Genomic DNA, 25431 nt, shown 5'->3' with positions numbered 1-25431 from the left:
CAAATGCAGGGATGTTTTGAGAGACAAAGAAGGCCACTACATACTAATAAAAGGGGCAATTCAGCAAGAAGAAATAACAATCGTAAATGTCTATACACCCAGTCAAGGTGCCACAAAATACATGAGAGAAACACTGGCAAAACTAAAGGAAGCAATTGATGTTTCCACAGTAATTGTGGGAGACTTCAACACATCACTCTCTCCTATAGATAGATCAACCAGACAGAAGACCAATAAGGAAATTGAAAACCTAAACAATCTGATAAATGAATTAGATTTAACAGACATATACAGGACATTACATCCCAAATCACCAGGATACACATACTTTTCTAGTGCTCACGGAACTTTCTCCAGAATAGATCATATGCTGGGACATAAAACAAGCCTCAATAAATTTAAAAAGATTGAAATTATTCAAAGCACATTCTCTGACCACAATGGAATACAATTAGAAGTCAATAACCATCAGAGACTTAGAAAATTCACAAATACCTGGAGGTTAAACAACACACTCCTAAACAATCAGTGGGTTAAAGAAGAAATAGCAAGAGAAATTGCTAAATATATAGAGACGAATGAAAATGAGAACACAACATACCAAAATCTATGGGATGCAGCAAAAGCAGTGCTAAGGGGGAAATTTATAGCACTAAACGCATATATTAAAAAGGAAGAAAGAGCCAAAATCAAAGAACTAATGGATCAACTGAAGAAGCTAGAAAATGAACAGCAAACCAATCCTAAACCAAGTAGAAGAAAAGAAATAACAAGGATTAAAGCAGAAATAAATGACATAGAGAACAAAAAAACAATAGAGAGGATAAATATCACCAAAAGTTGGTTCTTTGAGAAGATCAACAAGATTGACAAGCCCCTAGCTAGACTGACAAAATCAAAACGAGAGAAGACCCATATAAACAAAATAATGAATGAAAAAGGTGACATAACTGCAGATCCTGAAGAAATTAAAAAAATTATAAGAGGATATTATGAACAACTGTATGGCAACAAACTGGACAATGTAGAAGAAATGGACAATTTCCTGGAAACATATGAACAACCTAGACTGACCAGAGAAGAAATAGAAGACCTCAACCAACCAATCACAAGCAAAGAGATCCAATCAGTCATCAAAAATCTTCCCACAAATAAATGCCCAGGGCCAGATGGCTTCACAGGGGAATTCTACCAAACTTTCCAGAAAGAACTGACACCAATCTTACTCAAACTCTTTCAAAACATTGAAGAAAAGGGAACACTACCTAACTCATTTTATGAAGCTAACATCAATCTAATACCAAAACCAGGCAAAGATGCTACAAAAAAGGAAAACTACCGGCCAATCTCCCTAATGAATATAGATGCAAAAATCCTCAACAAAATACTTGCAAATCGAATCCAAAGACACATTAAAAAAATCATACACCATGACCAAGTGGGGTTCATTCCAGGCATGCAAGGATGATTCAACATAAGAAAAACAATCAATGTATTACAACACATTAAAAACTCGAAAGGGAAAAATCAATTGATCATCTCAATAGATGCTGAAAAAGCATTTGACAAAATCCAACATCCCTTTTTGATAAAAACACTTCAAAAGGTAGGAATTGAAGGAAACTTCCTCAACATGATAAAGAACATATATGAAAAACCCACAGCCAGCATAGTACTCAATGGTGAGAGACTGAAAGCCTTCCCTCTAAGATCAGGAACAAGACAAGGATGCCCGCTGTCACCACTGTTATTCAACATTGTGCTGGAAGTGCTAGCCAGGGCAATCCGGCAAGACAAAGAAATAAAAGGCATCCAAATTGGAAAAGAAGAAGTAAAACTGTCATTGTTTGCAGATGATATGATCTCATATCTAGAAAACCCTGAGAAATCGATGATACAGCTACTAGAGCTAATAAACAAATTTAGCAAAGTAGCGGGATACAAGATTAATGCACATAAGTCAGTAATGTTTCTATATGCTAGAAATGAACAAACTGAAGAGACACTCAAGAAAAAGATACCATTTTCAATAGCAACTAAAAAAATCAAGTACCTAGGAATAAACTTAACCAAAGATGTAAAAGACCTATCCAAAGAAAACTACATAACTCTACTAAAAGAAGTAGAAGGGGACCTTAAAAGATGGAAAAATATTCCATGTTCATGGATAGGAAGGCTAAATGTCATTAAGATGTCAATTCTACCCAAACTCATCTACAGATTCAATGCAATCCCAATCAAAATTCCAACAACCTACTTTGCAGACTTGGAAAAGCTAGTTATCAAATTTATTTGGAAAGGGAAGATGCCTCGAATTGCTAAAGACACTCTAAAACAGAAAAATGGAGTGGGAGGACTTACACTCCCTGACTTTGAAGCTTATTATAAAGCCACAGTTGCCAAAACAGCATGGTACTGGCACAAAGATACACATATAGATCAATGGAATCGAATTGAGAATTCAGAGATAGACCCTCAGATCTATGGCCGACTGATCTTTGATAAGGCCCCCAAAATCACTGAACTGAGCCATAATGGTCTTTTCAACAAATGGGGCTGGGAGAGTTGGATATCCATATCCAAAAGAATGAAAGAGGACCCCTACCTCACCCCCTACACAAAAATTAACTCAAATGGACCAAAGATCTCAATATAAAAGAAAGTACCATAAAACTCCTAGAAGATAATGTAGGAAAACATCTTTAAGACCTTGTATTAGGTGGCCACTTCCTAGACTTTACACCCAAAGCACAAGCAACAAAAGAGAAAATAGATAAATGGGAACTCCTCAAGCTTAGAAATTTCTGCACCTCAAAGGAATTTCTCAAAAAGGTAAAGAGGCAGCCAACTCAATGGGAAAAAATTTTTGGAAACCATGTATCTGACAAAAGACTGATATCTTGCATATACAAAGAAATCCTACAACTCAATGACAATAGTACAGACAGCCCAATTATAAAATGGGCAAAAGATATGAAAAGACAGTTCTCTGAAGAGGAAATACAAATGGCCAAGAAACACATGAAAAAATGTTCAGCTTCACTAGCTATTAGAGAGATGCAAATTAAAACCACAATGAGATACCATCTAACACCGGTTAGAATGGCTGCCATTAAACAAACAGGAAACTACAAATGCTGGAGGGGATGTGGAGAAATTGGAACTCTTATTCATTGTTGGTGGGACTGTATAATGGTTCAGCCACTCTGGAAGTCAGTCTGGCAGTTCCTTAGAAAACTAGATATAGAGCTACCATTCGATCCAGCGATTGCACTTCTCGGTATATACCCGGAAGATCGGAAAGCAGTGACACGAACAGATATCTGCACGCCCATGTTCATAGCAGCATTATTCACAATTGCCAAGAGATGGAAACAACCCAAATGTCCTTCAACAGATGAGTGGATAAATAAAATGTGGTATATACACACGATGGAATACTACGCGGCAGTAAGAAGGAACGATCTCGTGAAACATATGACAACATGGGTGAACCTTGAAGACATAATGCTGAGCGAAATAAGCCAGGCACAAAAAGAGAAATATTATATGCTACCACTAATGTGAACTTTGAAAAATGTAAAACAAATGGTTTATAATGTAGAATGTAGGGGAACTAGCAGTAGAGAGCAATTAAGGAAGGGGGAACAATAATCCAAGAAGAACAGATAAGCTATTTAATGTTCTGGGGATGCCCAGAAATGACTATGGTCTGTTAAATTCTGATGGATATAGTAGGAACAAGTTCACAGAAATGTTGCTATATTATGTAACTTTCTTGGGGTAAAGTAGGAACATGTTGGAAGTTAAGCAGTTATCTTAGGTTAGTTGTCTTTTTCTTACTCCCTTGTTGTGGTCTCTTTGAAATGTTCTTTTATTGTATGTTTGTTTTCTTTTTAACTTTTTTTTTCATACAGTTGATTTAAAAAAGAAGGGAAAGTTAAAAAAAAAAAAAGAAAGAAAGAAAAACAAGGAAAAAAAAAAGATGTAGTGCCCCCTTGAGGAGCCTGTGGAGAGTGCAGGGGTATTCGCCTAACCCACCTCCATGGTTGCTAACATGACCACAGACATAGGGGACTGGTGGTTTGATGGGTTGAGCCCTCTACCATAAGTTTTACCCTTGGGAAGACGGTTGCTGCAAAGGAGAGGCTAGGCCTCCCTATATTTGTGCCTAAGAGTCTCCTCCTGATTGCCTCTTTGTTGCTCAGATGTGGCCCTCTCTCTCTGGCTAAGCCAACTTGAAAGGTGAAATCACTGCCCTCCCCCCTACGTGGGATCAGACACCCAGGGGAGTGAATCTCCCTGGCAACGTAGAATATGACTCCCGGGGAGGAATGTAGACCCGGCATCGTGGGACGGAGAACATCTTCTTGACCAAAAGGGGGATGTGAAAGGAAATGAAATAAGCTTCAGTGGCAGAGAGATTCCAAAACAAGCCGAGAGGTCACTCTGGAGGGCACTCTTACGCACACTTTAGACAACCCTTTTTAGGTTCTAAAGAATTGGAGTAGCTGGTGGTGGATACCTGAAACTATCAAACTACAACCCAGAACCCATGAATCTCGAAGACAGTTGTATAAAAATGTAGCTTATGAGGGGTGACAATGGGATTGGGAAAGCCATAAGGACCACACTCCACTTTGTCTAGTTTATGGATGGATGAGTAGAAAAATAGGGGAAGGAAACAAACAGACAAAGGTACCCAGTGTTCTTTTTTACTTCAATTGCTCTTTTTCACTCTAATTATTATTCTTGCTATTTTTGTGTGTGTCCTAATGAAGGTGTCAGGGATTGATTTAGGTGATGAATGTATAACTATGTAATGGTACTGTAAACAATCGAAAGTACGATTTGTTTTGTATGACTGCGTGGTATGTGAATATATCTCAATAAAATGATGATAAAAAAAAAAAATACTTGTGACCCCATCTATAGCCGTGTTTCGTAGGAAATGTACTCTGAGTTTAAAGATAGGTTGCTAGGAACACAGCTGTCTGCATCAGTTATATTCAAAGTAGAGACTAATGCAAGAGGCACCCATACCTTGGTCCAGCTCTGCTTCCATCTTCTATTTTGCCTTCTTTGCCCCCAGCTGCCTGCACCAAATGGGAGGATCACAGTGGAGCCCATTCATTCCTAGTCATTCATGCAGCAAAAATTTATGGGGACATTCCCTATGAACCAGATCGTGAGCAAGCCGCTAAGGATGCTTTCCCACTTTGTTTTCATCTTCCCTCGTGTGTTTGTTAGGAGTAATTTGTTCAAAAACCCTAATAACAAAAGAGCCTTTGAGCTCTTCTTTGAGGACAGGAAGAAAAGTGGTATATCTGAGGAAACCCCAATACCTGGAGAAAGCCCATGTTTGAGGAAGAAGACTTCAAGGCATAGACAGGAACATGAAGGGAGCTACTGAAAAAGAGGAGAGCAGACTGAGTTCAGCCTGCGGCAAAAGGAGGAAGCGTAAAATGGGTAATTTCCAATGTTAGTGCTCCAAATTAGGGTCACGGTACACCTAGCAGCCCTGGGAACTTTAGACAGGCTCGCTGGTAGTTGGCCTACTTGCTGGCAGTTTCTGGTGTTTCTGCTATGGAAGGAACTTGCAGTGAAAAACAGCTTTTTGTCCTGATTTCATGACTGTGCCCTTCTCAGACTGTCTGAAGGACTTCTGAGTGGCTGTTAACACTTTTCATTGCTGACTGAATAAGGCTTGCTCCCAAAACACCAACAGCACGATAGGTTGTCTGTATGTGAATGGGTTAAATTACAGAGCTGCTGTCTCAAATAGTCATCTTTTAGTAAATTTTGACTTTGAAACTTATTTTCCTTTTTAACTTTCCCTTAATTATAAATATTTCCTGTTAAATAAATCTACTTGTGTTATCTGGTGTTTGTTAATTATAAATAGAAGGCGAAGGCATCTCCTTCCTGTCTTATCTTTTGTTTTTCCTTTGTACACTGGTATCAAAAATTTCCTTTTCATTTCAATAAAAATGATTAATCAAGGAAAAAGATGAAATCTTTCCCATTGGGCCTTCATTTTGCAAGAATTTATAAGGTAAAAGCATGCTCACCTCTGAAAATTAAGAGAGCAAAGCAGTACATAGTAATAGCACTGATCTCTTGACCTCTATGATTTTGTTCTGCCTTACATCTGCTTTTTAAATTATTATTATTTTTATTATTGATTTTAGATTGACTTTATTTTTTAGGACAGTTTTAGATTTACAGAAAAATCGAGAAAATAATACAGTTCCCATATACCCCTTTACCCTGTTAGTAATATTTTATATTAGTGTGGTACATTGGCCACAATTAAGAAACTAGTACTGAAACATTATCAACTAAAGTCCATAGTTTATTCAGATATCCTTAGTTTTTACCTAATGTCTTTTCTGTTTCAGGATCCCATCCACAACACCACATTACGTTTAGTTCTCATGCCTCCTTAGGTGCCTCTTGGCTGTAACAGTTTCTTGGACGGTCCTTGTTTTTGACAACCTTCACCGTTTGGAGGAGCACTAGTCAGGTGTTCTGTAGGATGCCCCTCTATTGGAATTTGTTTAATATTTTTCTTATGATTAGACTGGTGCTATGGGTTTTGGGGAGGAAAACCACAGAAGTGAAATGCCATTTTCATCACATTATATAAAGGATACAGAACATCAGCCCAGACATGGATGACCATTGCAACCGGGGTAGCCTAGACTTTTCCTTTTGGGGTTGGAATTTTTTCTCTTGCCCATGACTTGACAGCTTAAACTTCCTCAGTAGCTAACCCCTTCCCTGATTTCCCCGCCAATTCATGGGGCCCCCTCATCTCTGGTCTTCTACTTACTATCATTGGATCCTCTAAAAAAGGGGGGCTTAGATTACTCTTAGCATTTACTGAACACCTATTATGTGCCAGGCACTCTGCTGTGCCCTCACTAGGTTAAATCATTTAATGGAAAGCAGCCCGATGCAATAGAAGGAACTCAGGCTTTGGGATCAGTGAGACTTGAATTGGAACTGCAGCCCAGCCCAGCTAACTGTATGACCTAGGGCATGTCCCTTTGCCTGTCTCAGCTTTGACTGCTGCTGCTTCTTTTTATTTAGTTATTTGTTTAATTTTTTTTTTAATTAGAGAAGTTGTAGGTTTACAGAAAAACCATGTAAAAATTACAGCATTCCCATATACCCCCGTTGTTGACACTTTGCATCAGTGTTACAATTGATGAAGAATATTAAAATTGGACTATTAACTGTAGTCCATAGTTTATATAAGGTGTACTTTTCCCCCCATATACCCCCTGTTCTAGTTTGCTAATGCTGCGGAATTCAAAACACCAGAGATGGATTGGCTTTTATAAACAGGGGTTTATTTGGCTACACAGTTACAGTCTTAAGGCCATAAAGTGTCCAAGGTAACACATCAGTAATCAGGTACCTTCACTGGAGGATGGCCAATGACATCTGGAAAACCTCTGTTAGCTGGGAAGGCACATGGCTGGCGTCTGCTCCAAAGTTCTGGTTTCAAAATGGCTTTCTCCCAGGACACTCCTCTCTAGCAAGCTTGCTCCTCTTCAAAACATCACTCACAGCTGCACTGAGTTCCTTCTCTTTGAGTCAGCTCATTTATATGGCTCCACTGATCAAGGCCCACCCTCAATGGGTGGGGCCATGCCTCCATGGGAGTTTCTCATCAGAGTCATCACCCACAGCTGAGTGGGGCACATTCCAAGCAAATCTAATCAGCACCAAAACGTCTGCCCCACAAGACTACATCAAAGATAATGGCATTTGGGGGACACAATACATTCAAACTGGCACACCCCCCTATTATTAACACTTTATATTAATGTGGTATGTTTGTTTTAATTCATGAAGGAACGTTCTTGTACTGTTATCCTTTACAATAGGGTTCAAGTGTTATACGGTCCTATGTTTTATCTTTTAATTTTTATTCTAGTAGCATATATTCGACCTCAGATTTCCTCTTTTAACCACATTCACATATGTAATTGAGTGCTGTTAATTACATTCACAATAATATGCTACCATCACCACCATCCATTTCTAAAACTTTACAGTCAACCTCAATAGAAACTCTGTACAAATTAAACATTAACTCCCTATGCTCTACCCCCAATCCACCCCTTGGTAACCAATATTCTAGATTTTAACTCTTTGAGTTTGATTATTCAGATTATTTCATGTAAGATCATACAATATTTGTCCTTTTGTGTCTGGCCTCTTTTCCTCTGCATAACATCTTCAAGGTTCATCCATTTTGTTGCATGAATCAGAACTTCATTCCTTTTTGCAGGTGAATAACATCCCATTGTATTTACCACATTTTGTTTATCCATTCTTCTCTTGATGGGCACTTGGGTTGCTTCCATCTTTTGGCAGTTGTGAATAATGCCACTTTGAACATTGGTGTGCAAATACCTGTTCAAGTTCCTACTTTCAATTCTTTTTGGTATATACCTAGTAGAGGGATTGCTGGTCATATGGTAATTCTACACTTAGCTTTCTCAGGAACTACCAAACTATCTTCCACAGTGGCTGCACCATTTTACATTCCCACCAGCAATGAATGAGTGTTCCTATTTCTCCACATCCTCTCCAACACTTGTAATTTTCTTTTTTTAAATAGTAGCCATTCTGATGGGTGTGAAATGGTATCTCATTGCGGTTTTGCTTTGCATTTCCCTAATTGCTAGTGATGTTAAGCATCTTTTCATGTGCTTTTTAGCCATTTGTATATCCTCTTTGGAAATATGCCTTTTCAAATCTTTTGCCTATTTTTTAATTGAGTTGTTTGTCTTTTTATTGTCAAGTTGTAGGATTTTTTAAAATATATTCTGGATATTAAACCCTTATCAGATATATGATGTTCCTGTTTCCTAATGCTGCCATTATGCAAAATACCAGAAATGGATTGGCTTTTGTAAAGGGGATTTATTTGGTTAACAAGTTACAGTCCTAGGCTATAAAAGTGTCCAAACTAAGGCATCAACAATAGGGTACCTTCACTGAAGAACGGTAATGGCGTCCAGAAAACCTGTGTCAGATGGGAATGCATGTGGCTGGCATCTTCTCTGGGGTTTTGATTTCAAAATGGCTTTCTCCCAGGACATTATTCACTAGGTGTCTGGGGGTGTTCTCTCAGTTTCTCCTAGGCAAACTGTGGCTAGCAAAAGTCTGGTTTTGATGGCCATCTCCAAAATGTCTCTCTCAGAGGGCCTGTGATGGCGCTTTTTAAAGGACTCCAGTAAACTAATCAAGACTCATGCTGAATGGGCCAGGCCACATTTCCTTGGAAATAATTGAAAGTTATCGCCTATAGCTGGATGAGTCACAACCTAATCCAAATATCCCACAAGATTGGATTAAAAGATCCAATCTTTTTCTTGGGGTACATAATATATCCAAACCAGCACATATGGTTTCCAAATATTTTCTCCCATTGAGTCGGGGTTTTTTTTCATGTTCTTGACAAAGTCCTTTGCTGCGCAAAAGGTTTTAATTTTGAGGAGGACCCATTTTTCTATTTGTTCTTTTATTGCTTGTGCTTTGGGTATAAAGTCTAAGAAACCATTGCCTAACACAAGATCCAGAAGATACTTCTAGGAGTTTTATAGTCCTAGTCCTATATTTGGGTCTTTCATCCATTTTGAGTTAATTTTTGTCTATGGTGTGAGATAGGAGGCCTCTTTCATTCTTTTGCATATGGATATCCAGTACTCGCAGCACCATCTGTTAAAGAGAACCATTCTTGCCCAATTGAGTGCACTTGGCAGCCTTGTCAAAAACCAGTTGGCCATAGATGCATGGGTCTGTTTCTGAACTCTCAATTCAATTCCATTCACGTATATGTCTGTTCTTATTCCAGTACCAGGCTGTTTTGACCACTGTGGCTTTGTAATAAACTTTAAATTCAGGCCCCTAACCCTCCCAAATAAATTTGATAATTGGCTTTTACATTTCTGCAAAGGAGGCTGTTGGAATTTTGATTGGGATTGCATTGAATCTGTAAATCATTCTGGGTAGAATTGACATCTTAATGATATTTAGTCTTCCAATCCATGAATATGGAATATCCTTCCATTTATTTAGGTCTTCTGTGATTTCTTTTAGTAATGTTTTGTTGTTTTCTGTGTACAAGTCCTTTGCATCTTTGGTTAAATTTATTCCTAGATGTTTGATTCTTTTAGTTGTTATTGTAACAACAATTCTTGGGTCAGTGCGGACTTGGGTCCCTGTGCCTAGATATGCACAGGGTTCTAACTTGCTGCTCTGAGAGGCTCTTTAGTCTGTGCCACAGTGGGAGGGACCTGGGCTGTGCCACCTCTGTGTGACTCCCAAGCCACACGGGACTGAGTGAGGGGAACGAGTACAGACCAATAGGTCTGGGATGGAACTTTCCTACCTGCTCTTGTAGATTCTTCTTTTTCCTCTAGTCAGTGTTTGTGGAGTCCTTCTCCAGTTTCTATTTTCCTCCAGAGTTCTAAGGAAGTGGAATTTGTCCTTTTGTTAGCTGATTGTGAGGGAAGACTTCTCCGATGTCTTAGGTCGCCATGTTGATGACATTATTCCTACATGTCTGCTTTTTAACTCTAAAAGCCATCTGGGCTTTTTCTAGGATTGTTATAAGTGCTGTCTTTATGGAATGCTTTGTGCTTGGATTTGGGCTAACTTTTCTTGTCATTTTCTTTCCTCAGGCAGTGTGTGCAGATGTAGAAAAGAGTGAGCGAGTTGTTGAATCTTGTCAGGCAGAAGTGAACAAATTAAAAAGACAGATCACTCAAAGGAAAAATGAAAAGGAACAGGAAAGAAGTAAGTTTCTTATTAATTTTACCACTCAGTATCAAGAAATGTTTTAAAAATCAAATAATACAGTAATATACATGACTCCTTCTTTAGTCATCAAGCCCAAAGTTAAGTTGGTTGGGGAAGGACAGTCTCTTGTCTTTAAACTTTTCCAGAGAAGTACTCTTTTTTCATAGTATCCTTAGCCAGTCTCTTAAACTAGACACAAAAGAAGATCAAACCTAGAAAAGCTAAAGCAGGTTAGAATAAAATGCAAGAAATGATTGGTGTAGGATTTGTTCATATACTGACCAATATGATCTATTTACAGAGAGTGTGATGTTTAGTAATAAGTTAACCCTGGCATACTCAAGAAGTAGGGACTGTGTTCTTTGTTTGCTATAGCCACATAAAGAAGTTCCCTACAATTCTTTTATCTTTATATTTTGTTCACAGTCAGCATCATGATAAAGGAACTGGTTTTTGGTAATTGTATGAATGTCTGGTTTTTTAGTAACTGTATGAATAGATACCATTGAGCTGAGGAAGCAGCTGGTTGCATGAGAAATATGCCCATAAGTCTAGTAACTCCAGTGTGGTAACAGACATATTTGCTCTAGTGCCACCAAATTTAACATTTGTAAATAGAATTTATAATGTGTATGGCAAATAATATCAAGTCTAAAGAGAGAAGAATATGGCTAAGCTTTCTAATTCATACAAATCCGTTAAAATTATAATCGATATGTCCAGGTAAATGATGTCTGATCAAGTTTTACTATTATAGTTTTCTAGCAATAATAATTCCAAAAACATGGTAACAGCCTATTAAAGTAGTTGAATAAATTATGGTACATCTCTATGGAACATCTGTCAATTATAATAGAATATTGTATAGCCACTAAATGAACTTTTAATGATGTGGGATAATTTTAAGTAGGGGGAAAAAAAATTAGGATATAAAACTGCATAAGTAGTATAATCTCATTAAAATACAAAGACAGACAAATACACATGCATGCACACACAAAGTTGGATAAAGAAAAAAGTTCAGAAATGATTAGTGACTTGACTAATACACTAGAAAGTGGGGAGATCTGACACTTAAAATTTAGGTCTTTTAAATCCATAGCCTCTGCCATTTTCACCAAAATTCTAACAGTGTTATCTGGATGATACAATTGTTGGCAATTTTATTTTTTTTATTATTTTGTAATTTTGCATGAATGTTTATTATTTTTATACTCTGAAAAAAAAAGTTAACTTTAAAGTTCTTTAAAAGACTATATAGGGGCTGTCAGCTCCGGGAAGGAGAAGGGAGAATGGCAGTGGCTGCTCTTATCGGAAACTCATTCTACTGATTCAAACTCCAACCATAGATAGACTGAGACCAGACACCAGAGACTCTGAGAGCAGCCAGCCCAGCAGAGAGGAGACAGGCATAGAAAAAAAACAACACGAAAAACTCCAAAATAAAAGCGGAAGATTTTTGGAGTTCTGGTGAACATAGAAGGGGGAAGGGCAGAGCTCAAGCCCGAGCTCAGGCCCTGAGGCGCATATGCAAATCCCGAAGAAAAGCTGATCTCTCTGCCCTGTGGACCTTTCCTTAATGACGCTGGTTGCTTTGTCTATTAGCATTTCAATAACCCATTAGATCTCTGAGAAGGGCCGTTTTTTTTTTGTTTTTTTTTTGTTTTTTTTTTTTTTTAAATCCTTTTTTCTTTTTCTAAAACAATTACTCTAAGAAGCCCAATACAGAAAGCTTCAAAGAATTGCAATTTGGGCACGTCAAGTCAAGAGCAGAACTAAGAGAGCTCTGAGACAAAAGGCAATAATCCAGTGGCTGAGAAAATTCAATAAACAACACAACTTCCCAAGAAAAGGGGGGTGTCCGCTCACAGCCACCATCCTGGTGGACAGGAAACACTCCTGCCCATCGCCAGCCCCATAGCCCAGAGCTGCCCCAGACAACCCAGTGTGACGGAAGTGCTTCAAATAACAGGCACACACCACAAAACTGGGCGTGGACATTAGCCTTCCCTGCAACCTCAGCTGAATGTCCCAGAGCTGGGAAGGTGGAGCAGTGTGAATTAACAAAGCCCCATTCAGCCATCATTTGAGCAGACTGGAAGCCTCCCTACACAGCCCAGCAGCCAAGAACTGCCCTGGGGGGACGGCACTCACCTGTGACATAGCACAGTCATCCCTCAACAGAGGACCCGGGGTGCACAGCCTGGAAGAGGGGCCCACTTGCAAGTCTCAGGAACCATACGCCAATACCAAAGACTTGTGGGTCAGTGGCAGAGACAAACTGTGGCAGGACTGAACTGAAGGATTAGACTATTGCAGCAGCTTTAAAACTCTAGGATCACCAGGGAGATTTGATTGTTAGGGCCACCCCCCCTCCCCGACTGCCCAGAAACACGCCCCACATACAGGGCAGGCAACACCAACTACACACGCAAGCTGGGTACACCAATTGGGCCCCACAAGACTCACTCCCCCACTCACCAAAAAGGCTAAACAGGGGAGAACTGGCTTGTGGAGAACAGGTGGCTCGTGGACGCCACCTGCTGGTTAGTTAGAGAAAGTGTACTCCACGAAGCTGTAGATCTGATAAATTAGAGATAAGGACTTCAGTAGGTCTACAAACCCTAAAAGAACCCTATCAAGTTCAGCAAATGCCACGAGGCCAAAAACAACAGAAAATTATAAAGCATATGAAAAAACCAGACGATATGGATAACCCAAGCCCAAGCACCCAAATCAAAAGACCAGAAGAGGCACAGCACCTAGAGCAGCTACTCAAAGAACTAAAGATGAACAATGAGACCATAGTACGGGATATGAAGGAAATCAAGAAGACCCTAGAAGAGCATAAAGAAGACATTGCAAGACTAAATAAAAAAATGGATGATCTTATGGAAATTAAAGAAACTGTTGACCAAATTAAAAAGATTCTGGACACTCATAGTACAAGACTAGAGGAAGTTGAACAACGAATCAGTGACCTGGAAGATGATAGAATGGAAAATGAAAGCATAAAAGAAAGAATGGGGAAAAAAATTGAAAAAATCGAAATGGACCTCAGGGATATGATAGATAATATGAAACGTCCAAATATAAGACTCATTGGTGTCCCAGAAGGGGAAGAAAAGGGTAAAGGTCTAGGAAGAGTATTCAAAGAAATTGTTGGGGAAAACTTCCCAAATCTTCTAAACAACATAAATACACAAATCATAAATGCTCAGCGAACTCCAAATAGAATAAATCCAAAAAAACCCACTCCGAGACATATACTGATCACACTGTCAAACATAGAAGAGAAGGAGCAAGTTCTGAAAGCAGCAAGAGAAAAGCAATTCACCACATACAAAGGAAACAGCATAAGACTAAGTAGTGACTACTCAGCAGCCACCATGGAGGCGAGAAGGCAGTGGCACGATATATTTAAAATTCTGAGTGAGAGGAATTTCCAGCCAAGAATACTTTATCCAGCAAAGCTCTCCTTCAAATTTGAGGGAGAGCTTAAATTTTTCACAGACAAAGAAATGCTGAGAGAATTTGCTAACAAGAGACCTGCCCTACTGGAGATACTAAAGGGAGCCCTACAGACAGAGAAACAAAGACAGGACAGAGAGACTTGGAGAAAGGTTCAGTACTAAAGAGATTCGGTATGGGTACAATAAAGGATATTAATAGAGGGAAAAATATGGCAAACATAAACCAAAGGATAAGATGGCCGATTCAAGAAATGCCTTCACGGTTTTAACGTTGAATGTAAATGGATTAAACTCCCCAATTAAAAGATATAGATTCGCAGAATGGATCAAAAAAAATGAACCATCAATATGTTGCATACAAGAGACTCATCTTAGACACAGGGACACAAAGAAACTGAAAGTGAAAGGATGGAAAAAAATATTTCATGCAAGCTACAGCCAAAAGAAAGCAGGTGTAGCAATATTAATCTCAGATAAAATAGACTTCAAATGCAGGGATGTTTTGAGAGACAAAGAAGGCCACTACATACTAATAAAAGGGGCAGTTCAGCAAGAAGAAATAACAATCGTAAATGTCTATGCACCCAATCAAGGTGCCACAAAATACATGAGAGAAACACTGGCAAAACTAAAGGAAGCAATTGATGTTTCCACAATAATTGTGGGAGACTTCAACACATCACTCTCTCCTATAGATAGATCAACCAGACAGAAGACCAATAAGGAAATTGAAAACCTAAACAATCTGATAAATGAATTAGATTTAACAGACATATACAGGACATTACATCCCAAATCACCAGGATACACATACTTTTCTAGTGCTCACGGAACTTTCTCCAGAATAGATCATATGCTGGGACATAAAACAAGCCTCAATAAATTTAAAAAGATTGAAATTATTCAAAGCACATTCTCTGACCACAATGGAATACAATTAGAAGTCAATAACCATCAGAGACTTAGAAAATTCACAAATACCTGGAGGTTAAACAACACACTCCTAAACAATCAGTGGGTTAAAGAAGAAATAGCAAGAGAAATTGCTAAATATATAGAGATGAATGAAAATGAGAACACAACATACCAAAACCTATGGGATGCAGCAAAAGCAGTGCTAAGGGGGAAATTTATAGCACTAAACGCATATATTAAAAAGGAAGAAAGAGCCAAAATCAAAGAACTAATGGATCAACTGAAGAAGCTAGAAAATGAACAGCAAACCAATCCCAAACCCAGTACAAGAAAAGAAATAACAAGGATTAAAGCAGAAATAAATGACATAGAGAACAAAAAAACAATAGAGAGGATAAATATCACCAAAAGTTGGTTCTTTGAGAAGATCAACAAGATTGACAAGCCCCTAGCTAGACTGACAAAATCAAAAAGAGAGAAGACCCATATAAACAAAATAATGAATGAAAAAGGTGACATAACTGCAGATCCTGAAGAAATTAAAAAAATTATAAGAGGATATTATGAACAACTGTATGGCAACAAACTGGATAACGTAGAAGAAATGGACAATTTCCTGGAAACATATGAACAACCTAGACTGACCAGAGAAGAAACAGAAGACCTCAACCAACCCATCACAAGCAAAGAGATCCAATCAGTCATCAAAAATCTTCCCACAAATAAATGCCCAGGGCCAGATGGCTTCACAGGGGAATTCTACCAAACTTTCCAGAAAGAACTGACACCAATCTTACTCAAACTCTTTCAAAACATTGAAAAAAATGGAACACTACCTAACTCATTTTATGAAGCTAACATCACTCTAATACCAAAACCAGGCAAAGATGCTACAAAAAAGGAAAACTACCGGCCGATCTCCCTAATGAATATAGATGCAAAAATCCTCAACAAAATACTTGCAAATCGAATCCAAAGACACATTAAAAATATCATACACCATGACCAAGTGGGGTTCATTCCAGGCATGCAAGGATGGTTCAACATAAGAAAAACAATCAATGTATTACAACACATTAACAAGTCAAAAGGGAAAAATCAATTGATCATCTCAATAGATGCTGAAAAAGCATTTGACAAAATCCAACATCCCTTTTTGATAAAAACACTTCAAAAGGTAGGAATTGAAGGAAACTTCCTCAACATGATAAAGAGCATATATGAAAAACCCACAGCCAGCATAGTACTCAATGGTGAGAGACTGAAAGCCTTCCCTCTAAGATCAGGAACAAGACAAGGATGCCCGCTGTCACCACTGTTATTCAACATTGTGCTGGAAGTGTTAGCCAGGGCAATCCGGCAAGACAAAGAAATAAAAGGCATCCAAATTGGAAAAGAAGAAGTAAAACTGTCATTGTTTGCAGATGATATGATCTTATATCTAGAAAACCCTGAGAAATCAACGATACACCTACTAGAGCTAATAAACAAATTTAGCAAAGTAGCGGGATACAAGATTAATGCACATAAGTCAGTAATGTTTCTATATGCTAGAAATGAACAAACTGAAGAGACACTCAAGAAAAAGATACCATTTTCAATAGCAACTAAAAAAATCAAGTACCTAGGAATAAACTTAACCAAAGATGTAAAAGACCTATCCAAAGAAAACTACATAACTCTACTAAAAGAAATAGAAGGGGACCTTAAAAGATGGAAAAATATTCCATGTTCATGGATAGGAAGGCTAAATGTCATTAAGATGTCAATTCTACCCAAACTCATCTACAGATTCAATGCAATCCCAATCAAAATTCCAACAACCTACTTTGCAGACTTGGAAAAGCTAGTTATCAAATTTATTTGGAAAGGGAAGATGCCTCGAATTGCTAAAGACACTCTAAAAAAGAAAAACGAAGTGGGAGGACTTACACTCCCTGACTTTGAAGCTTATTATAAAGCCACAGTTGCCAAAACAGCATGGTACTGGCACAAAGATAGACATATAGATCAATGGAATCGCATTGAGAATTCAGAGATAGACCCTCAGATCTATGGCCGACTGATCTTTGATAAGGCCCCCAAAGTCACCGAACTGAGCCATAATGGTCTTTTCAACAAATGGGGCTGGGAGAGTTGGATATCCATATCCAAAAGAATGAAAGAGGACCCCTACCTCACCCCCTACACAAAAATTAACTCAAAATGGACCAAAGATCTCAATATAAAAGAAAGTACCATAAAACTCCTAGAAGATAATGTAGGAAAACATCTTCAAGACCTTGTATTAGGCGGCCACTTCCTAGACTTTACACCCAAAGCACAAGCAACAAAAGAGAAAATAGATAAATGGGAACTCCTCAAGCTTAGAAGTTTCTGCACCTCAAAGGAATTTCTCAAAAAGGTAAAGAGGCAGCCAACTCAATGGGAAAAAATTTTTGGAAACCATGTATCTGACAAAAGACTGATATCTTGCATATACAAAGAAATCCTACAACTCAATGACAATAGTACAGACAGCCCAATTATAAAATGGGCAAAAGATATGAAAAGACAGTTCTCTGAAGAGGAAATACAAATGGCCAAGAAACACATGAAAAAATGTTCAGCTTCACTAGCTATTAGAGAGATGCAAATTAAGACCACAATGAGATACCATCTAACACCGGTTAGAATGGCTGCCATTAAACAAACAGGAAACTACAAATGCTGGAGGGGATGTGGAGAAATTGGAACACTTATTCATTGTTGGTGGGACTGTATAATGGTTCAGCCACTCTGGAAGTCAGTCTGGCAGCTCCTTAGAAAACTAGATATAGAGCTACCATTCGATCCAGCGATTGCACTTCTCGGTATATACCCGGAAGATCGGAAAGCAGTGACACGAACAGATATCTGCACACCAATGTTCATAGCAGCATTATTCACAATTGCCAAGAGATGGAAACAACCCAAATGTCCTTCAACAGATGAGTGGATAAATAAAATGTGGTATATACACACGATGGAATACTACGCGTCAGTAAGAAGGAACGATCTGGTGAAACATATGACAACATGGATGAACCTTGAAGACATAATGCTGAGCGAAATAAGCCAGGCACAAAAAGAGAAATATTATATGCTACCACTAATGTGAACTTTGAAAAATGTAAAACAAATGGTTTATAATGTAGAATGTAGGGGAACTAGCAGTAGAGAGCAATTAAGGAAGGGGGAACAATAATCCAAGAAGAACAGATAAGCTATTTAATGTTCTGGGGATGCCCAGAAATGACTATGGTCTGTTAATTTCTGATGGATGTAGTAGGAACAAGTTCACTGAAATGTTGCTATATTATGTAACTTTCTTGGGGTAAAGTAGGAACATGTTGGAAGTTAAGCAGTTATCTTAGGTTAGTTGTCTTTTTCTTACTCCCTTGTTATGGTCTCTTTGAAATGTTCTTTTATTGTATGTTTGTTTTCTTTTTAACTTTTTTTTTCATACAGTTGATTTAAAAAAGAAGGGAAAGTTAAAAAAAAAAAAGAAAAGAAAAAAGACAAACAAGGAAAAAAAAAAAAAAAAAGATGTAGTGCCCCCTTGAGGAGCCTGTGGAGAATGCGGGGGTATTCGCCTACCCCACCTCCATGGTTGCTGGCATGACCACAGACATAGGGGACTGGTGGTTTGATGGGTTGAGCCCTCTACCATAAGTTTTACCCTTGGGAAGACGGTTGCTGCAAAGGAGAGGCTAGGCCTCCCTGTATTTGTGCCTAAGAGTCTCCTCCTGAATGCCTCTTTGTTGCTCAGATGTGGCCCTCTCTCTCTGGCTAAGCCAACTTGAAAGGTGAAATCACTGCCCTCCCCCCTAAGTGGGACCAGACACCCAGGGGAGTGAATCTCCCTGGCAACGTGGAATATGACTCTCGGAGAGGAATGTAGACCCGGCATCGTGGGATGGAGAACATCTTCTTGACCAAAAGGGGGTTGTGAAAGGAAATGAAATAAGCTTCAGTGGCAGAGAGATTCCAAAACGAGCCGAGAGATCACTCTGGTGGGCACTCTTACGCACACTTTAGACAACCTTTTTTAGGTTCTAAAGAATTGGGGTAGCTGGTGGTGGATACCTGAAACTATTAAACTACAACCCAGAACCCATGAATCTTGAAGACAGTTGTATAAAAATGTAGCTTATGAAGGGTGACAATGGGATTGGGAATGCCATAAGGACCAAACTCCACTTTGTCTAGTTTATGGATGGATGTGTAGAAAAGTAGGGGAAGGAAACAAACAGACAAAGGTACCCAGTGTTCTTTTTTACTTCAATTGCTCTTTTTCACTCTAATTATTATTCTTGTTATTTTTGTGTGTGTGCTAATGAAGGTGTCAGGGATTGATTTAGGTGATGAATGTACAACTATGTAATGGTACTGTAAACAATCGAAAGTACAATTTGTTTTGTATGACTGCGTGGTATGTGAATATATCTCAATAAAATGAAGATTAAAAAAAAAAAAAAAAGACTATATAGAATGTTAGAATGTGTGGAGCGGTTTCAAAGCATTCATAAAATGTAGTGAAATTGTGGCCTAGTACCTGGGAAACTTGCCACACAACATAGGGCTTTTGAACTTTTAAAGAGAAAGAGGTGTCTAAGTGCATTGCGATAGGGAGCTGTAAAGCAGTGGCTTTTTGAGGTTAGGCCTGTGTAGGAAAAGCTGACATTCAGATGAATGCAAAGGCTAGTAAGGACTGCTCAGTGTCATTTTTCTGTCCCCATACTCTTTGAGCAGAATGAGAGACAGGTAAGGCGGAATAGCTTAGAATTTAGAGGTAAAAGGTCTGTATTTTGAATAACAGGTTCCTCACCTTCTAGCTGTTCGCTTAGTCAAGTCACTTAACCTTTCTTAACCCTGGGTTCTTTATCTATACAGTGGAAATACTAATATTTCTGAAGGTTGTTATAAGGTTTAAATGAATTACTATATATGAAAATATTTTGTAAATTATTAAGTCCTGTGCCAGTGTAAAACAATAATTTATTCCTCTGCCTTGCTGCTTTTTTCCAGAATATTCAGGTTGACTGTTGAATGCCTTGAGACAAAAGGCTGTGAAAATACAGCAAGTGTTACAATATTCTTCCTGTTTTCCCTCAGGATTGCAGCAGACGATGTTAAGCAGACAGATGCCACCTGAAAGTTTGGAACCAGTGTTCAGCCCTCGGATGCCCTATTCTGGGTTTGCAGCCGAAGGTAGAATTACACTTGGAGATGCAGAGGCTACCGATCCTCCTCCCCCTTATTCTGATTTTAACCCAAACAATCAAGAAAGTACTTTAAGCCATTCTCGCTTGGAAAGTAGTGTCTTTATGCCTCGACCTCAAGCTGTGGGTTCCTCCAATTATGCTTCCACCAGTGCTAGACTGAAGTATCGTGGAAGTGGAGCAGACCTTTCTCCTTCCCAAAGAGCAGCTGGAGACAGTGTTGATGAATCAGACGACAGCGATTATGAAAATTCAGTTAACCCTACAGAGCCCTCCAATAGTGAATCCTCCCATCCGAGGGATTCACGGCCCACGACACATCCGGATGGAGACTCCAGGAACACTCAGGCCTCCCAGATTTAACTGAACAAAAGAAAGTCTCCACTTAGCACTGTTTTTCCTAATTGCATTCTGAGAGAGGTTTTTCTTGAGGACTTAATCTGGGGGGAAACCTGCTTTCTCAGATACTATGACTTGACTCCTAAGAGGAGAGTCCTTGTGCACAGAACTTGTAGGAACCTTGCATCCGCTGTCCTCACCTTCTGATGCAGTGTGCAGGTTTCACAACAGAATCATTAAGATAATCAAGTTGTACTAATTCTGGTGCCATCTATGGATGTACTGGTAAATTTAGGCAAAGTGAAACTTACCAACATAGTTTCTGTTCTGTAAAATAAATTGGAAATTAGAGACTAAGCACAATTAGTCTATAAGTGTTCTATAAATCAAAAACTTACCTCTTGCACTATCATGCCTTGAAATTTACTTTTTCAAAGGGAAGTGAGTTTAGCAGCAGCCTTCAAAGAACCTTCTTTCTATGATGAGCCAAATTCATCTTTGCCAGAAAAGAAATTTTGATAATTCCAAGAAGCCTGATTGGAACAAATTGAATATACCTTTCTCTTGTCTGCATGACTTTGTGAGATTGAAAGAGAGGGCTTTGTTTCAACTTTTTCTACTAGCCTGTTATGTATTGTCACTTAAAATGGTTGCCTTTTTAAAAAATATAGAAATACTAATTACCAGTAAGTAATCATCCAAATAAGTATGTCATAAATGAAGTATTTTTCTCTCTGTGGATTACAGTGACTACTGTGTTGCACTAGCCACATTTATGGTCTCTTCTGGAGTCTCAGATGAAGGACACACAGCAGCAGGTAACAGAAAGGAGATGTTAGGTCCCAGTCTTGAGATGATGATGAACAGATTCCAGACAGTGGATTTAGCTGAGTTGATACATAAGATATAACTCATTTAGATCTTCTGACAAATCCTAGTGTTACTTTGTGGAGGAAAGACATTTAATAAATTGTTTGGGAATCTTGATGAATAAAGATTCTTTTTAAATCTAAATATCAATACTTTTTTTTTTAAGTTGTCATTTGGGGAATGATTATGGAAGATGTAGAGACACTGTTGGGATGCACTTAGATTTTTATTTCATTACTGCTTGTTTTCTAGCTTTGCCCAGAATGTGTGAAACCATGGCAATCTCAAGATGTTCATGTATTTGGGGCTCCTAGCTTGGAAATGGCAAGACCCAGGATTTATGATGAGGTTAGCCCATGAAGTTAATCTTTTGGCAAGTAACTGTCTTTCCTTCAGACTAGATAAAACCTCTAAGAATAAGAAAATTGTTAGAGAGGCTTAAAATCTGAGTTCCAGATCATAGTTTTATTTTATAGGAAAGAAGTTTACTCACTGAGCTCTAGTTCCTATACTAAATTAAACAGTATAATGTAGACTGAAAAATGAAATGCTCAAACTGCCATTTTTCAGATATCCACTCTATGTGGTCTGTATTTTGCCTACTTTTCTGTTTTTGTTGGCCTTATACCACTGCCATGTGATTTGAAATGTTGCAGACCTCTTTATCTGCAAATGTGTTCCAGTTTTTACCAGCTACCTAGTGGTTTCAGCACCAGTATGAATTTCTTTCCTTTTTTTTTTTTAAGTACCATTGCTATCTCCTTCATTCAGATTTTGACATTCAGGAAAATAATTTTATTTTTATGCCATACCAAAATCTACAATGTATATCTGACAAAGCAGTTAAATGTGACAATAAAAACTTATTTAATCATGGTACTATTGTTCTAGTGTCTCTTGGAGCACACGACCAGGTCTTGCCTCAGCTTCTTCACTCTGGCAGTTCTTAGTAGACATAATATGGTTTTTAAAGGGGCATTAAAACTCACCTCCATACAGATTCGTTGTCAGGCTGGTCTCGGGAAATCCAAGAACACAACTTATTAAAACATTGCTGTTGATTTTGAGGAGAATGCATTGAGTATCAAATTAGGAGAACTCAGTATCGAGTATAAAGTTTAATCTGAGAAAGGTCCTTAAAAGACTCTTTTCACATAAGAAGCTAACAATTTCATCTGCAATTGAGATGTGATAGCACTTGGTGCTCTTAGCCTGTCTTAGGAATTATGGACTTACTTGAGAATTAGGACCTGCTGGTAAACAGTGTTCTGCATCCATGGGAGCCACTCCAGTTGAGCGATGTGTGTCTCTTCCAAAATCCAAGGTGATCATGTGTTTGCAGCAGGATTGTAATATGTGGATTATACCTTTCAGGAGTCTACACATCTCTTCCAACTATTTTGGGGAAAAAAAGATTCCTTTAACTTACTTTGAAATCTGGAAATGCTTAAATATATGTTGTAACTGACTTTTCTGGAGAACGATCAAAACATAGAAATGGAAATCTTATCCCCAAATATTCAGACCCTAAGGATATACACTTTTAAATTCCAGAAACATCACTAGAGCAGTAACAATAATTGCTTTAATAAAGAAATTTAAATTACTGTCTTGTAAATCCATACTTGAGGGAGTTAAAAAAGTCTGGGGGAATGTATAATAAAAATACAGTAGAAGTAAGTAATGGTTATTAACTGTGTTCTGGATCTGGTTTGCCTTGACTGTGAGTTTCATTCCAGTTACTAAAAGATCATCCGTTTAAAGGGTTTTGCTTCATCTTTTTCCATAGCAATCCTTAATTCTGCCAGACAGGAAGCCTAAAGGCAAGTGGTTCTGCAAATGTGGTGCTGATAAATAATGGAAAATGTTTATTTTTCAACTTTATGACAAACAGATTTGGGGAAAGTTCTCGGTCTTAGATTAACTGTCCTCCAAATTTTACAGTTTTTGTGATATCCCAAATAAGGCAGGAGAGTCAGGACACAGGGTACATCCAAATTGGGTTACCCTACCTCTGATTCCCGGAGATGGGGGGTGGGAGGAGTCCAACAGTGAGGTCTTGGAATATTGACAGAGAGGATGTCCTCCCGAATGCCAGATGTCACATGTGGTCCAGAATGTAGTAATCAGAAGTAACCTTCTGTTTGTTCAAAGATTTAGCTACATGGAAGCTCAGTGCAGCATATCTATAATAGCAGAAAACTGGAAATAATATTAATGCTAATGATAATGGAATGGTTAAATTTTGATACATCCACAGAAGAAAGAGCCTTCAGCCATTCAGGATGTTGAGGTAGTAGTATGTTTCTTGATATAGAAAGATGGTTTCTAGATACAAAATGAAGAAAGCCAGGTTTCCAAAAGGTACATGAAGTCTGATAAGAAAAAAATATGTATAGAAGATCACTGTTCATAGAAAGCAGTGTTAGTGTTGTCCCTGAGACGTGGTAATTTGGGTGATCTTGTTTCCATCTTTCACTTATTTCCATTTTCTAATTTTCCTTCAATAAGAGTTTGTGTAATAAAAAACTTCAGAAATGGTGGGTCATTGACTACATGGATTATTTCATGCACTCCACACTAGAGATGATTCTAGAAACATTCCTGATTCTCTGGGTTTTTCCACCAGCACACTTCCGGTTTTTAGATTTGTGACCAATATTTGGTCAGCGTTGTTGATGACCATGTCAGTGAGCTACTTGACCAGCATTCAACCTGTATCTCATTTCCCATACTTCCATTTTGTTTTGCATTGACACTGATTTTTTTTTTTTTTCCTAGCAAATCTGGAGCCAATTCAACTTTATTCTTAGTTGGGAATCCATTTATTAAATTTCCAAGCGCACTTAAGAAATGCCTTTAGAGATTGAAAATGATTCATAACTGAAGGAGTTATTTACAATATTTCTCTAAAGCAAAAATTATCAGATTTTAAAAACCTTATCAGATTACTACAAAATGGATTTTTGGAGTCTTAAAATGTAAGAATGATTTCCTTGATTTTTGTGGATACTCGCTTTGCGAGATTAGTGGGTCAAGCTTGTTGTTTTTCTTTAGTACGGTGCCCTTCCTGCTGGGGAAGCCTTAGATTGTGTTAAGTATTAGGAGGTGTAGCCCTTTCTTAGTCTGATCCACATACAAACAAGTGTGGAATGGCATTTGATTCCAAAGCAAATATGGGCTTGCTCGGGTCATTTGCTGTGGCCAGCGTATTGTGGCCCTGTTCCATGGGTCTTGTAGGACTTGACTGATTAGAAACAGTTGTAGCTTACTGTTTTAAAATGTGGATAATGCAAAAGACCTTTCAGACAGTTTCAGGGGGTGGGTATATGGGAGGAATTCAGGAATAGTAAATGACCACTCTAAAAAAAAAATAACCTGGGAAAATGAAAACCCTGGCACACATCAGTTGGAAAGTTGAGATGAATTTTATGCAACTTGACTCCTTTCCCTTAAAGAGCTTTCCATCTTCTCCTCTGTCACAATCCTCATTTGTTTAAGGCCCAGCTCAAATGTCACCTTCTCTAGGAAACCTTTCCTGACTCACCCTGGGAGGATCGTGCCCTCCCCTTCGCAAACTGAATGCCTTGCTCAAACTCCATCCGGCGCCTTGAACATGTTTGATGTAGCCTCAGCTCATTACACAGTCATGGTTGATACGCCTGACTCCGCCAGGGGATTGTGAACCTTGGGTCCCTCAAGGGTGGGACAGTGACTGATGCAGCTCAGAATTCTCAGAGCCCGCACAGGACCTGGCATTAAGATTT

At 38.5% G+C, this 25431-nt stretch overlaps 1 protein-coding gene across 3 annotated transcripts in view; it reads left to right on the top strand.

The window, feature by feature from the left end:
- ABRAXAS2 (abraxas 2, BRISC complex subunit) overlaps window positions 1-21808 on the top strand; it is a 55017-nt gene extending 33209 nt beyond the window's left edge. For all 3 annotated transcript variants that reach the window (XM_037804791.1, XM_037804793.1, XM_037804792.1), the window contains 2 exons: window positions 10707-10821; window positions 20349-21808. In XM_037804791.1, coding sequence (XP_037660719.1) covers window positions 10707-10821; window positions 20349-20818 — 585 coding nt within the window. In that variant the 3' untranslated portion in view covers window positions 20819-21808. The remainder of the gene's footprint in view (window positions 1-10706; window positions 10822-20348) is intronic.
- Window positions 21809-25431: the final 3623 nt, after the last annotated feature.

The sequence above is a fragment of the Choloepus didactylus genome, chromosome 15 (assembly GCF_015220235.1).
Source record: "Choloepus didactylus isolate mChoDid1 chromosome 15, mChoDid1.pri, whole genome shotgun sequence".
Taxonomy (NCBI): Eukaryota; Metazoa; Chordata; class Mammalia; order Pilosa; family Megalonychidae; genus Choloepus; species Choloepus didactylus.
Note: the sequence above shows the minus strand (reverse complement) of the source record. Positions and strands in the feature narration are given on the sequence as shown.